The sequence below is a fragment of the Ursus maritimus genome, unplaced genomic scaffold (assembly GCF_017311325.1).
Source record: "Ursus maritimus isolate PB19 unplaced genomic scaffold, ASM1731132v1 scaffold_10, whole genome shotgun sequence".
Classification (NCBI taxonomy): Eukaryota; Metazoa; Chordata; class Mammalia; order Carnivora; family Ursidae; genus Ursus; species Ursus maritimus.
In genome coordinates, this window is record NW_024423344.1 from 23,397,568 (window position 1) to 23,412,091 (window position 14,524).

General features: G+C 38.1%; 1 protein-coding gene across 1 annotated transcript in view; it reads right to left on the reverse strand.

Annotated features, from left to right (window-relative positions):
• The window catches only part of ITM2B (integral membrane protein 2B), a 26,690-nt gene extending 12,203 nt beyond the window's left edge, over window positions 1–14,487 (reverse strand). Inside the window, exon 1 of the mRNA XM_040622781.1 lies at window positions 14,178–14,487. Within this exon, the coding sequence (XP_040478715.1) occupies window positions 14,178–14,294 (117 nt within the window). The 5' untranslated portion in view covers window positions 14,295–14,487. The remainder of the gene's footprint in view (window positions 1–14,177) is intronic.
• Window positions 14,488–14,524: the final 37 nt, after the last annotated feature.

Below are 14,524 nucleotides of genomic sequence, written 5' to 3' on the forward strand. Positions count from 1 at the left end.
GACTGGGTATATTCCCTTCTGAGAACCTAACTTTATAAAACCACCAGTCTAAACCATTCCCAGTATAAAGGATTTTGACTTCTGAGTTTCAGACTGGATTAATATTCTGAATAAAAAACCTTAATGCTTTAAATGACACAATAGGCATTCTCTTCCAAACATCAAATCCAAATACGGATGGCATCAGCAAGCCAGAAGTGGTGACAGAGAAGAGGTGGAATTGGACAAGCCAGGAGAAAACCAAGAGCCAAAAGCTACAGGAATCCAAGACCTTTTCCAGACAACTCCCAGTTCCCAGGAAAGATAAAAGCAGCAAGAATAATAGAAGGCTACTTGGTTATAATACCAACCATATCCTGGAAAAGGCAAACTACAGAAAGACAAAACAGGGATGGAGTGACAGCCAGAACTACAAAGTGGTATCAAAAAAGAACATTTGGGGGTGAGGAAAATATTCTGCCTCTTGACTATGATGATTATACAACTACATCTGTCAAAATTAACACAACCATACACCTAAATGGGCTCAATTTTCATTATGTAAATAATTCTCCAGTAAACTCAAATTCCTCTCCTTTCCCAACTTAGGAGCAACAGGTCCATTTTTTCCTAAGACCCAAGTAAATGATACTAAAGAAGCTGGAAAAGATAGAAGACAGAACTGAAAAGACTGACAGCAGACGAAAACTGTCAGAATTTTGGAGGATGGAAACAGCTGGACAAGTTTAACTTCTCTATCTCAATTATGTCACCCTAAACATGGATTAATAATAGCACCTACTCACAGGGTTGTTGTAGGAATTAAATGAGGAAAGGTGAAATATTTAGATCACTACTTGGTACATAGCTGTAAGTGCTCAGCAGATGACAGTTATTATTATTCCAGTACCATCTGATTTAGCTGAGAAAGGTAAAGCTGAAGCAAGTATCCACTGGGGTTGAAGCCAATAAAAAGCAATCTACAACAGAATCCTGAAAAGGCGAACTGGAAAAGATTTACAGTACTGGAGGAGGAAATTAGATCGCTTCCTATTCCAGTAAGAATTTTAAAATAACAAACAAACAAACCTTGGCTATCATTTAAGATCTATTTAAAATTTTTCCAAATGCTTTCCTAGCTATATTCTTAGAACCACAGAAGTTATGTAGGTGACGGCCCCAACAGATTACTATTATGTAGAATACCAGTGCCATCCATTTACTGTGGGTACACGTTCTATCCACCTGACTTGTACGTTAGCTTTCTTTCCCAAGTATGGAGGCATCAAAAAGACATGATCCAGCAACCTGTTCGTTATTAACAGCATTGATTATCAAATACATATTCTGCTATATGTAAAGGAGATCTATGGCTAAAAAGCTAAAATCTATAAAGACATCGAACATTTGTTGACATTTTGTCTTGTTCAATTAAGTCACTATCTGAATTATGCTTTCTCATTTTACTCTTCAAATAAGATTGCTACCATCCATCTCAACTATGGTGAGGAAGTCCACATGAGAAATGTTGTGTCTAGCACACAAAAAGGAAGCAGTTTTCCAAGTGCTTGCATTATATGGATAATAAAGTTACTGCATTATTTTGTACTTGGACTAAAGACAGATTTTTTTACAAAGTGAGAAACCGGGGTGCCTGGCTGGCTCAGTCAGTGGGGCGTGCGACTCTTGATCTTGGCGTTGTAGGTTCAAGCCCCACGTTGGGTGTAACGATTACTTAAAATAATATTAATAAAAAGTGAGAAATCAATAGAAAATACGATGTCTACAAAATAGATTTTCATTAATGTCTTTTTTTGTGAACAAATCCTAAAATACACAAGCTGCAATAAACAAAAAGAAATGAAATTTTTAAGCCATTGCATAATAATTTAACTTGTGAAACCTGAACCAAATTACTGGCATCATATAAAATTGGCACAGGCCTAGGTTAAAAAAAAAAATAGGTCAGAACTTAAAAAAAAGAAAAAAGGCTATAAATGCTTTTAGTGCTGGATCACAACTTAATCATTTTATATCATTAGGGATAAGTGGAGTATCTAACACAAAGTGGAATGTTAATATAGGAATACCTTAAACATTCTCTATTCTTCTACGTATTTTAAACATAGCCATTATTCTTAAAGGTGTTTATTCAATCTACACTGAAGAAAACTTTCTATTTGAGGAAGTGAAATTTCAGGAGATTTTCTTCCTGCTTTTTTTTTTTTTTTTTAAAGACTCCATGCCCAAATTGGGCCTTGAACTCAGAACCCTGAGATCAAAAGTCCCATGCTCTACCCACTAAGCCTGCCAGGTGCCCCGGATTTTCAAATTCATATTGGTGAGATCTAAAGGTATTGGGCAGTCAAGAGCATTATATACAACTGCTATTTATTGTTAATCATAGCCTTTACCAGAGATCAATAAAGTGGTCAAGATAGATTTCTTCCACCACTGGCTGAATTCTAAGTTCCTACTGTTACTAATAAAAATATCAACTGTTTTCTTAAAACTTCAAGTGTGATAAGAATGTTCTACTCTCTATAATTCATTATAAAATGAAGTGTCAAGATGGGGGGGGGGAGCAAACTAGTCCTGGAATCATTTTTGTATAAATCCTGGATCTTAATGTCATTCAGCAAGATAATTTACACATTCATATTTAAATATGAATAATTCCATTTAAAATGCAGAACTCTTGATAAAAAATTCAAAGTATCTTCTTCAAAAAGCAAAAAATAATTTAAATGTGAAAAGTGGTATTTTCTGTCCAAGTTTAGAATTTTTAAAGTTAGACAAAAGGACTACTGGAAAAAATTCCAGCTCTTGAGATCAGAGATATCTGTCTACCATGAACACGTAAAAAGTGCTCTGAACCTGTACCAAGCACCAGGTACACGCACAATACATACTCAGTAGTCACTGGGTCTTGCTCCCTTATTTCACCACTCTCCTGGCTCTTGGATCCAGGGGTGTTGTGCTCTTGTGACACTAAAGCGGGTTGTGATTAATTTGGTCTACACAATTGGCTGGTCTCTCTCAGATATACCAGGTGCTACTTGAAGGCTGGGATGCTTAGTAATTTTTAAATTCCTAATACAGTGTCTGGCCATGAAGAAGGTGCCTCTGAATATGTGATCAGTATAGTTTTCAGAAAGAAAAGACCTACTATGGAAGGACCATGAAAAGACATTTACTGCAACACATCATTTTACAGATAAATATAATGAGGCCCAGAGAAGTTAAGTAAAATTATTTGTGTATTATTTCAGAACTAATAAGGCCTGAATATTCTCTCACATTCCATGTATATCTTAGGGAAGGAAAAGCATGGGGCTATTATACCAACCACCTGACTAAATAATAGCTTATGCAAATTAACTCATAATACGTGAAGTGACACCATGTCACAGTAGGATAATGCTCATATCCAATCAGAAATGACTTAGCCTGAGTTTCCACAGAACTCTGCTATAATGAGTTTACCTGAATCATGAGCCACACTCATGCTAAGCACTATGTGTTAACTATTACAACCTAGTGTTATTGTTATGTTTAAAAAATTAGGGGTGCCTGGGAGGCTCAGTTAAGCATCTGCCTTTGGCTCCCCTTGTCATCAGGCTCCCTGCTCAGCGGGGAGTCTGCTTCTCCCTCTCCCTCTACCACTCTGCCAGCTCATTCCCTCTCTCAAATAAATAAATAAAGTCTTTAAAAAAAAGTTTCAAAAAAATTAATAGGATTTTCTGTTCATCAAATTACAAAGGACATTAAAATCATACGCACAGGAAGCAAAAACAACAAAGGAAAATAACTCAGGCTTACAAGCATATGCATTTGAAAAGGAACAGAAAAGGCAAGATATTAATTACAAAAATGAAACCTAAGTAGAATAACAAAGCCACGAAGCAAAAATCACAAAGTTGGTAGTGAGTGAGTTGTCTCTAAAATAACTCATGGGGGCGCCTGGGTGGCACAGCAATTAAGCGTCTGCCTTCGGCTCAGGGCGTGATCCCCGGCGTTATAGAATCGAGCCCCACATCAGACTCCTCCGCTATGAGCCTGTTTCTTCCTCTCCCACTCCCCCTGCTGTGTTCCCTCTCTCGCTGGCTGTCTCTATCTCTGTCAAATAAATAAATAAAATCTTTAAAAAAAAAAATTTAAAATAACTCATGAAGGAGACAGTTTGGGAACTTTAAAGACGGAGACCAGAAGATGCTTCATGTATCTTTTTAGGCCATCCTGTATGACCTTGCAACTAGTGCTAATATGGGGTACCTGGCTGGCTCAGATGGAAAAGCATGGGACTCCTGATCTTGGGGTCATGAGTTCAAGCCCCACACTGGGTGAGAGATGACCTAAATAAATATACATTTAAAAAAAACTAGCGCCAATAATAATAATGCAGACAATAATGGTTTCCATTAATAGCTATTATCCAAGTCCATTTTAATGTGAAAGGAAATATTCCAATAAATATTTAAAAAGCTATCAAGACAGCAGAGTTAGAAGTCCTATGATTGATTTCCAGTGAAATGGTCATGTTTACTTCTTCCTGAAAGCTCAACAGAGTAATAATAAAGGGATAGAGAAATAAATACATCTTAAGCCAGAGAATGGAAATGAATGACCTCAAACAAACTACATCAATAATAATTTTGAGCCAGAAGCATAAAGAAAAAAAATCTTAAGCTTCTGGGGGGGGGGGGGGGAGAATTGGTCACGTAAAAAGAACCAGGAATAAGAATGGCATCAGACCAGAAGATAATGAAGTCATGCCATCAAAATGCTGAAAGAAAATTACAGCTAACCTAGAATTTTATACCCAAATCAATTACCAATTAAATGTGAGGATAGAGTAAAGATTCTCAGACATGCAAGTTTTTTTAAAAAATTGATCTGATACTTTTTCTCAGATTCATAAAACTGCAGATCCAACACAGGATAAAGACAAAGCCAATTCAATTCCAGGATGATAATTACTCTTAGGCACCTGGACATCAATATGCCTAGATTACAACCAGTCTGGATGATAAGACTGAAAAATGACAAATGGAATACTGCCAAGAAAAATACAAAACATGGTTAAGTTATCTAATAAGTTTGTAAATACGCAAAGGCAATTATACTGCTATCAGAGTCTGAATATGAAATAGCAATAAATACATACAAAATTAAGCAACCCTCCTTGGCCCAAGAAACAAGTATTATTAAATCCAGGGAAAATAAAAAGATTTTGTATGCGAAAGAACTTAATAACTTTATTAAGTTATACTATATTACTCAGGTGTAAATAATGTTTATCTCAATAACAATAAAAGCATGCAGTATCAATTTAACCAGAAATTACTGTAACTACACCTTAAGATAGACTATGTTTGTAATATGTTAATATATAGAAAAGGCTAAATAATCACTTTTCATATTAGGAAGCCAGCAGATGATCTCTAAAATTGCAAAAAATACAAACAAAACAAAAACCAACAACAGCAGCATAAGTATGTAGAGTATAAGTTTTCCAAATGTGGTCCGGAGACACCCTTTTAGGAGTTCCACAAGGTCAAAACTATTCTCATAATAAAATTAAGATAGTTTTTTTTTTTTCATTCTCACACTCTGGTGTAAAGTTTTCCCAGAGGCTCGAAGTGTGACAGCACAACAGGCTCACCACAGAAGCTGATGTGAGAATCAGCTATTATTAATAGTCTCCTACTAAACTATTCAGTAGAGTGTTACAAAAATGTGAAAGTGCTACCCTTACCCTTCTTAAAAATTTCTGGTTATTTGGAATATTTTACCATTCATAAAAATGCCATTTACGGTACTATGTTATAGGTTCATTATTGATATTTTAAATTCATAAATAGTCTTAATTTCTAATATAGTAAATATCAGTAGATATAACCTACATAAATCAAAAGTTCTTTGGGATCCTCAGCAATTTTTAAGAGTACAAAGGGGTCCTGAGACCAAAAAGTCTGAGAACCTCTCATTTACAGAAATGCGGAGCTAGGATCATTACATACAGCTAGGCAGGTTTTTCTGAGTACAAGATGCCAGGCCAAGGTGATGGATAGAGCCAGAATCCAGTCTGTATCCTGCTCACCAAAACCGCAGAGAGCACCCTTTTTTATTTTGCAGAAAGCCTAGAAGCTAGAGTGAACCCAACTGCCTCAAATTAATCTTCAAAGATAGAAATTAGATTAGTGGTTGCCTCTAACGGGAGAGGAGGACAGACTCTAAAAGGACATGAGAACTTTCTGAGCTGATAGCCATGTTCCATCTTGACTGGGTTGTTATTCGGGTGCATATATTTAAAATTATGTAACTGTACACTCAAACTCTGCATTGCACTGTATATAATCATAGTGTAATTTTTAAAAAGTGGGTTCCTCTGTGACAGGGCAGGAATATTTGCATTTTTTTTTTAAGATTTTATTTATTCATTTGACAGAGATAGAGACAGCCAGTGAGAGAGGGAACACAAGCAGGGGGAGTGGGAGAGGAAGAAGCAGGCTCATAGCGGAAGAGCCTGATGTGGGGCTCGATCCCATAACGCCGGGATCACGCCCTGAGCCGAAGGCAGACGCTCAACCGCTGTGCCACCCAGGCGCCCCAGGAATATTTGCATTTTAAAACTAAGTATTATTTGGTAAAATTCAAAATTAAATTTACAAAATTCTATCAACATCCTTTATGTAATGGAGAAATACCCACTTCTAGGAAAATGGATACAACTACAGACTGCTAAGGGTTTTATGTTACAGGAAGGAAAAATCCTCACCAGAATATCTTGTAGAGGGTGATGTAACAGCAATATCATTATGTAACTGACATGTGACACAGGGATAAACAATAATAAGAACAGAATATTCCAAAACAAGAATGATGAGGGGGGGAAATGGGACTTTATTATAATAGATGGGGATAGAGGAAACTCATTAACATTTAACTTGTTTCTTTCTATGTAGCAGGCACTGTGAATTTCATCCCAACACTCTAGGGCTGGTGCCACCAGACTATTTTGCAAATGAGAGAACTAAGCTTTGGGGAAGTTTCCTGACTTGTCCAAGTTACCAGATCCAGGTTACAAAATTAACCTTTGCCTGCAGGATCTCACCCTATCTGAAAGCGGCTTTAGGTTGGCGGCACTGGTCTATAAAAAAAAGCAGAACAGAAATTCAGAGCTTCTCTGCTTCACTAACTTTACTTCTATCTTTAAATCTCCACTTCTAGAAATTTTTAAGGTAAATTTACTTAAAACAAGTGACATCTGCAAAGCTGAATCAAAGCCAACAGGAAAACTAGAAAGATGCTACATTCGGTCTTACATCACATGGCTGTTTAATAATCTGAGGAATGCCAACCCCTATGACAGTCGTGGTTTTAAGTAATAATAACGATATTGGTGATAACAGCAGCTAATGTCTTTTTTTTTTTTAAGAGAGCAAAGGGGTGGGGTGTGGCAGAGGGAGAGAGAGAATCTTAAGCATGTTCCACGGCCAGCACAGCAGCTGGATGCGGGATGGCTCTCACTACCCTAAGCCCAAATCCAGAGTCAGCCTTTTAACGGACTGAGCCACCCAGGTGTCCCTAACGTCTACTGAGTCTTATTCTCACTCTATTCCAGGCCTGGTGATAAACTTTTTACAGATTATCATACTCCCCATTTTGCTGAAGGAGAAACAGAGAGGTGAAGTAACTTACCCACGTATCCCGTTAATTTGTGAGATAGGATTTAAACCCTGAAGTATAACTGCACAGTCTGAGTTCTCATTAAGTAGACAGTCTTGCTTCCTGAACTGTACCCTTCTACTGAGTGAGGAAACTGGGACAAAAGGGAGAAATTGGTTGAGTTTCCACCCCAACCATTTAAAAATGTAAAAATAATTCTTAGCTCATGGGCCATACAAAAACAGGCAGCAGGCCACATTTGGACACATGGGCCTTAAATTGTCAGCCCGGCTCTCCACTGTAAAGGAGACTGAAACAGTGGCCCACGTCAGGCTGTCAGTATTTTTGCCTTGCTTGAAATTCTTGTATAAATTAGTTGGGAATATTTAAAACTCAAGTTTCAAATAAGAACCCTGATTCTAGCTTGCCTTTAATGATTGGAGAACCAAACAACACTGGGTCCTTTTTTTAAAAATGAAAATGAAGAATATTCTAAATTGCTTAATACGTAAAAAGCCCAGCTTCACTTGGGCCCAAGAGGCACTGAGTTTGTGATCTCTGCTTATCATGTCCAGCACTGCCCTAGCTAACACTGACCGCTTGCTTGGGAAATGCTTTTCCTAGCACTAGGATGAAAGCAAGGAAAAAATGAATTGAAGGAGAAAGCTATAAACTGAAAGATAAAAACTGACAGAGTAGTGTATACAGCAAAACAGAAATACTACAAAGGTTGGCTGAGAAAATGCATTTTAAGAAATGCAGGCGCAGACAGACTGATTCTGGGAATCATTTTTCCCAGCACTAAAGCTGGGTCTTCTTTTGGATGCTGTAGTGATCCGAGTAATTACTTAACAATGCAACTTACTATTTTTACCTTAAATAATTTTAAACATGATAATCATATTTAAAGCAGGGAGAACAATTCAAGATTTAAGCTTTAGCCTTAACGTTCGGCAAAACGTATTTTTAAAAATAATTTTGGCATTAAAACAAACTTTCAAATATACAAAAACCCAGCAAAACTCAATTTGTTAAAGTATGAAATTCAACTATGTCAACAAGTTTATGCAAATATTTTTAAATCTCCAAGTACTGCATATCTAACACCGTAATTAGTACCAATTTCTCAAATAAATTCCCTAGATATTTAACTCAAAAATGTTCAGTATTTATAAATTAGCCAAATTTTATTTCATCATTAATTTCTCTTCTGATACACATCCACATATACATTAGCTCTGAGTCGTATAGTTACTGCTGGAAGCTGATTAATACTAAAAGATAAAACACTAAAGGAAAAATCAGAATATCCCTATCATAAAAATAATTCTTTTCCCTAACTCAAAGATCAAAATTCTTTTGCTTAAAAATAAAGTCTATGTTCATTCTTACTTGATCTTGCCCCAAATGGTAAAATTATAGAAATACTTCAGAAAGTTCTTTCTTCCCCTCAAATCAATTACAAAGCTTTAAAGAAATCTTCAATTGTTAAAAGTAATTTTGTTCATTCAATTGTTGGTAACACATAAAAAGAGGATTATATTATAGCTATCTTTAAAGCTATTAAGATGTACCACAAATACTAATTAAAGGGAATAATCACAATTAAATGATTTTTTAATCATGTTCTTAGGTCACATCTTTAATAAAATTTCTGTTTTCAACTTTCATTCATCTACCTTGCAAAAACATTCACTGTTAAGGTTTGTGCAAAGAAAGTAAGACAGCCAGGAAATAACTACACGTAAGCTTCGTGAACAACTAGCCCCAGTGTTTGTATTTTCTACATCCTTTGGACAAAAACCACCTCATTGAGAAATTCAGAATTGTCAAATCCTTTAATAGGCAGTAGTTATGACCTGAAAAAATTCTTTGATGGCAAAGTCCTTAACTCCTTCAGTTTAAGTACTAATAAAAATTGCCAAGTTTACCTAAACCTTTAGGAGGATTCATCAATTTTGTATTTGAAAAGACGTAAATATTTTCTGGATCTTCCTCTACAGACAGTATTTTACGCAAAGCAATCCAAGCAGCTTTAGTTATAATATGAATTCAGAAAGTATTTCCTTTTGAAAAAACATAACGCCTTTTAAATACACACCCCAGATATTTATATTATGATGACAGAACAAGATAAATAAAATGTCCCAGAATTACTACTTATTACATTTTTCAATGAACATTTAAAGTCAAGCTTTAGTAATATATAATGAAAATTTTTTAAGTTAAATACTAAACTAAATCAACTTAAATAAGCCTGTGCTATGTGTTCTAAGAGATCCTTCAAAAAACCTTATATTCACTTAAACCTCTAATATTGCAGAGCTGAATGCCGCAACGTCTCATGGGCTTATGATTTTGCTAGTAATACATTGCTTCTGTTTAGTCCAGACAAAGCACGTTTAAGATGACACTGTGGAGCCCCAGGCAGGTAGCTTGTCCTCCAAATATGCACCATGCAACCTTGTCCAACCTTTGTCCACCGTCTGCAGCGGCAGCAACCCGCAAGGCACGTATACAGGCGGGGTGGGGGCGACCGGCCTGCCAAGTCACAGGGTATGCATGGGAGCAATTAATTTATCTCCCAGTACTAAACCCTCACGCTTCAGCTATCAATAACCTCATGGAGAACCAAAATGTAGTGACTGTGAAGTTTTTACTGGCCACTGTTTACAACACGAAATTACACAACTAGGTAATGATACTTCTTTAAAAAGAACCAAGCTCCCAAATCCTTTCTCTAAAGGTCAACACATTTCAGTAAATGTCATCACATATTTTATGTTCCTCCTTACTGCCAACTCCCCCAAAACAAAACAAAAACCCCACCAACACCAAAAAGCTAAATTACCAAACCCCTCAGTCCTATTTATGCACACAGGAAATACCATAAAGTGTGAACAACTAGGGTCCAAAGAGCCATGCTGTAATGGGTAACTCAGAACTTAACTGGGTTAGTAGTCCTGCACTTTTCTCTACCAATTCCATCCTGTCCCATCTTCTCTCCTACACAAGCACTTTCCTTTACTCTCCCTTTTACTTCTACAACTACAATGCAGGGTAGAGGAGGGGCAACACTATTTTTCGGCACTACAGTTTGCAGGGTTATCTATGAAGCAAATTAAAGCTTTTTGAGTCTTGATATTGGGAAAGGTGTTTCATAATTCGGCATTACAAAAAAAAAAAGAGCTGTTAACAACTATTGCTCTAAGGTAACCCAAAATTAAAAAATTGGTTCATTACATAATACCTTGGTCCATTTCTTTTCTCTTTGACCCACTGCTAATCAATATGAAGGAGGAACGTAACATGCTGAACATGGAGAAGAAAGGGATGTCTGGTTAGGATGAGGAGGTAGCTGTTACTTTTCACAATTAGAACAATTTAATTCCTGCCAAATGTAATTATGTAATCCTAACATCTTCAGAGAATTTTAAAACTGTAAGGGTCCTTACAGACCATGTGGTCCTACCCTCTCATTTTATGGATAAGGAAAACTAAAAATTTAAGCCCAAGATCAAGCAGTTATGTAATGACAAAACTGGAACTTCTGACTCAGTACATTAAGTATTTTCTTTGATATTTGCACATATATAACAATATTCCAAAGGTCAAAGTTACAGACACAAACATGAATGAATTGCTGCCTGTAACATAAAACATGTATATAATTTCAAATTCACCTGTTACAAAAAAGAGGTCATACTCTTTGCTATTTCTGTATCTGAGCTTTGTGCCAGCTGGAACAGAGAGAGAAAGGTGAAAAATTAAGGGGAAAATGTAGGAAAAAAATAGTAAATAGCAAGCTAGCTGAGATCATCAATAGACATGACTAACTGGAGTTGAGAGCTACTGAAAGACAAGATTGAAAAACAGGGCAATGGAACCGCTTTCAGAGGGTTCTCAACCTGCAATGAGAAAAGAGCTAAAGAAATAGCAAGAGACAGGAGCAACACTGAAGTACTGGAATGTGTGTTACATAAGACAGCTGACGGGAGTGATCAGAATTCTTGGTGGTAGAGAGAGACCAGAATTCTTCGGTAGATTCTAAGGTTGTAGAATCCGCATTTTTAAACCAGAATCCAAGATGACACCAGGGCAGGTGACCCTAACGTGTACATTTGGAGAAACAAACATCATTTGGATATTATGGTCTAGAAGGGTTTAGAGGTACTAAAAATTTCTTGTTCGGGAGTTCTGGTCCATAACCAGCTTTACTTCATTCTCTCAACCAACCAGGCAGGCAAGTATATGCCCCAGGCAAACACACGAAGGTCGATTCTGTGCAGAATCCAGGCAGTCAAACTCGGTGGTTACCATAAAGTCACCCCAAGGAGCTACAGCATATTATGTAATCACAGCCCAAGCAGAGATGAAGAGATCAGAAGTTCTTTCACAATGCCTGTGATTAAGCAAAGTCTTCATTACCGTTAAGTGTCTGATTTTTAGGATTCTACTTTTAATGTAGAGCAATATTTTGCCACTCACTGAAGAAAAGAAGACTTTGAGCTTATAGCTAAAAAAAGAATTAGTCATTTTTTTATCTGCCTATTCATCCATGACTGCTGCGTGGTTACAAAGAAATACTCTGGCCCCTGCAGCTTAGTTCCAGTATTTTTATTTGGATATGGGAAAATAGATATAGAAAATAGAAACAGAAAATGCAGAGCTACAAATGGTTACTTTTTCACAGTGGCTGTGACCACAAAATTTGAGTACGGTCAAACTGTGAGAAATTCTGAGAATCTGAAAACAGGGTTAATGTTTCAGGAATGACAGAAAACATCAAGTGTCAGATTTACAGCTGCCTAGCAAATTAGTTCTGACTTTTATCCAGAGTTCCAAATCTCCTTCAATACAGATCAAGAGAAAAGCCCTCTGAAGTGACATCATCCGATGCTTTCTCTCTTTTTTTAAAGGGAAGGAACTGTATTTATTTACAGGATTTTAAAAAGATATATAGTAGGATTAAAATCTCTATATGTATCCGAGATTGTTATGACAGGGTACTTGACAATCTATTTTAGGTACAATGAATGTTACATAAACATAGAGCTAAGATAATAATTTGCTACTGGAATTATCCTCTGTGCATTCCAAACATTTTCTTTTAGACCAAGACTGTTTGCAATGGATTCAGAAAAACAATACCAATACCAAAACTCTTAATCCTTTTAGGGATAGGAAATCAGTTCACTGTTCCTATTACAAGGCAAGGCAGTCATTTAAAAATCAACCCCTGAAATTTTGTTTTTAACCACAACATTTCCAAAAAATAAGTACAGGTACATCCAGTTTAACACTACAGTCTCAAAATTTTTTAACAGTATACTAATGCCCTATTTTTCAACAGGAATTTTCATTAAACCATATTAAAAAACACACACACTACTCACACCTGCACACAATTATTGGGTTTTTTGAAGTTAAAACTAAGTTTATCCTACTGATAACAGGTCTTTAAAAATGCTAAGGAAAAAGGAAGTTGTGCAACATAAATAACTTCTACAATTTGTACAGGATTGAATGTTTGCAGCCTAAAGATCTTGTGGGAAACAGGCTATGAAGCGTTCCTTTTTAACTTCTGACACAATTACAATTACATTCTAAATAAATTATTATTGTAATCTGCTAAAAGTTAGCACAAGTATAGTTCCACTCCTGATTTTTAATTAGGACAAAAATAGGTATTTGTAAAAATAAACGAGAATTTTATAAGGGACGTAAGAGTTTCTCCCGTTTAGTTTCACTTAGCGTAAGGGGTCCTCATAAACATGCTTATACAATTTAAAAGCCAGTCGTGGGTTTTACACTAACATCTACCCAGTAATTACTGATCTTTACCGAGAATATCTGTTTTAATTATAAAATCAATAGCTAAAGCCTATTCTGAGCAGATCTTCACCTCACTTTCTCCCCTCAACCGCTCCTCAGCTCCCTTTCCAGACCCCAATGTGAAGTTCACCTGCCAATACCGAAGGGCCATGGAAAAGGAGGTACAGAAGAAAATGCTTTTAAAATTAAGAAGCTTACAACAGCTGGACTTAGTCCAAGTACTGGTCAGCCTAGAAACGAAAGTAGGAAGCAACAGAGGTTTAGGCTTGTAATGATGTCAGCCATTTTAGGCACATTTATTTATACTGGGAGGAAGTGCCAAACTCTGTTGTTGTTTTTGTTGTTTTGCATGTCGCCGCTGGTCTCCAGGTGGCACGAACCCTGTCCCGACCCCACGCACATTCCCCCGCTGCACAACGACCGTGAGCTCGGCACAATTCTTCGATCCCTCTCTCCAGGCCTCCCAAGCCCGGATCCCGTGTTAGGCACCGCTTCCTGCACACGCACTTTCTTACAAAGGAGAAGCTGCGGCCGGACAAGAAAGGGGAGCAGCCCCAGAAGAAGAGCCCGGCTCTCCCGGGGACCCTCGCCCGCGACCCGCGCCTCCTCGGCTTACAGAGTCACCCCCGGCCCCGCGCAGCCCTGCCGGCCGGGCCAAGCACCCACACCCCCGACCTCCCCGGCCCGCGGACCTTGCAGTCTACCGCGACGGCATCGGGGGGGATGATGAGTGCCTCCTCGCCGCACTTGGGTTCGTCCTTCTTGGCCTCCTTCTGGGCCAAAGCCGAGTTGAACGTCACCTTCACCATGGCGCGGCCTGGGGCGCCCTCGGAGGGCGGCGGCGGGCTCGAGGCGGGGGCTGCGGGTTCCTGGTTGCAGCTGCAGCCTCCTCGGCCGGGCTCCGGGCGCGGCTCAGCGGCGGCTGAGGAGCGGCGAACGGCGCGGCGGCGGCAGAGGCGACTACTGCGGCACCGCTCCCGCAGCCTCGCAGCTCCCGGGCGAGGGCGGAGACGGCTCGCACCCCCGGGGGCGGGGTCGG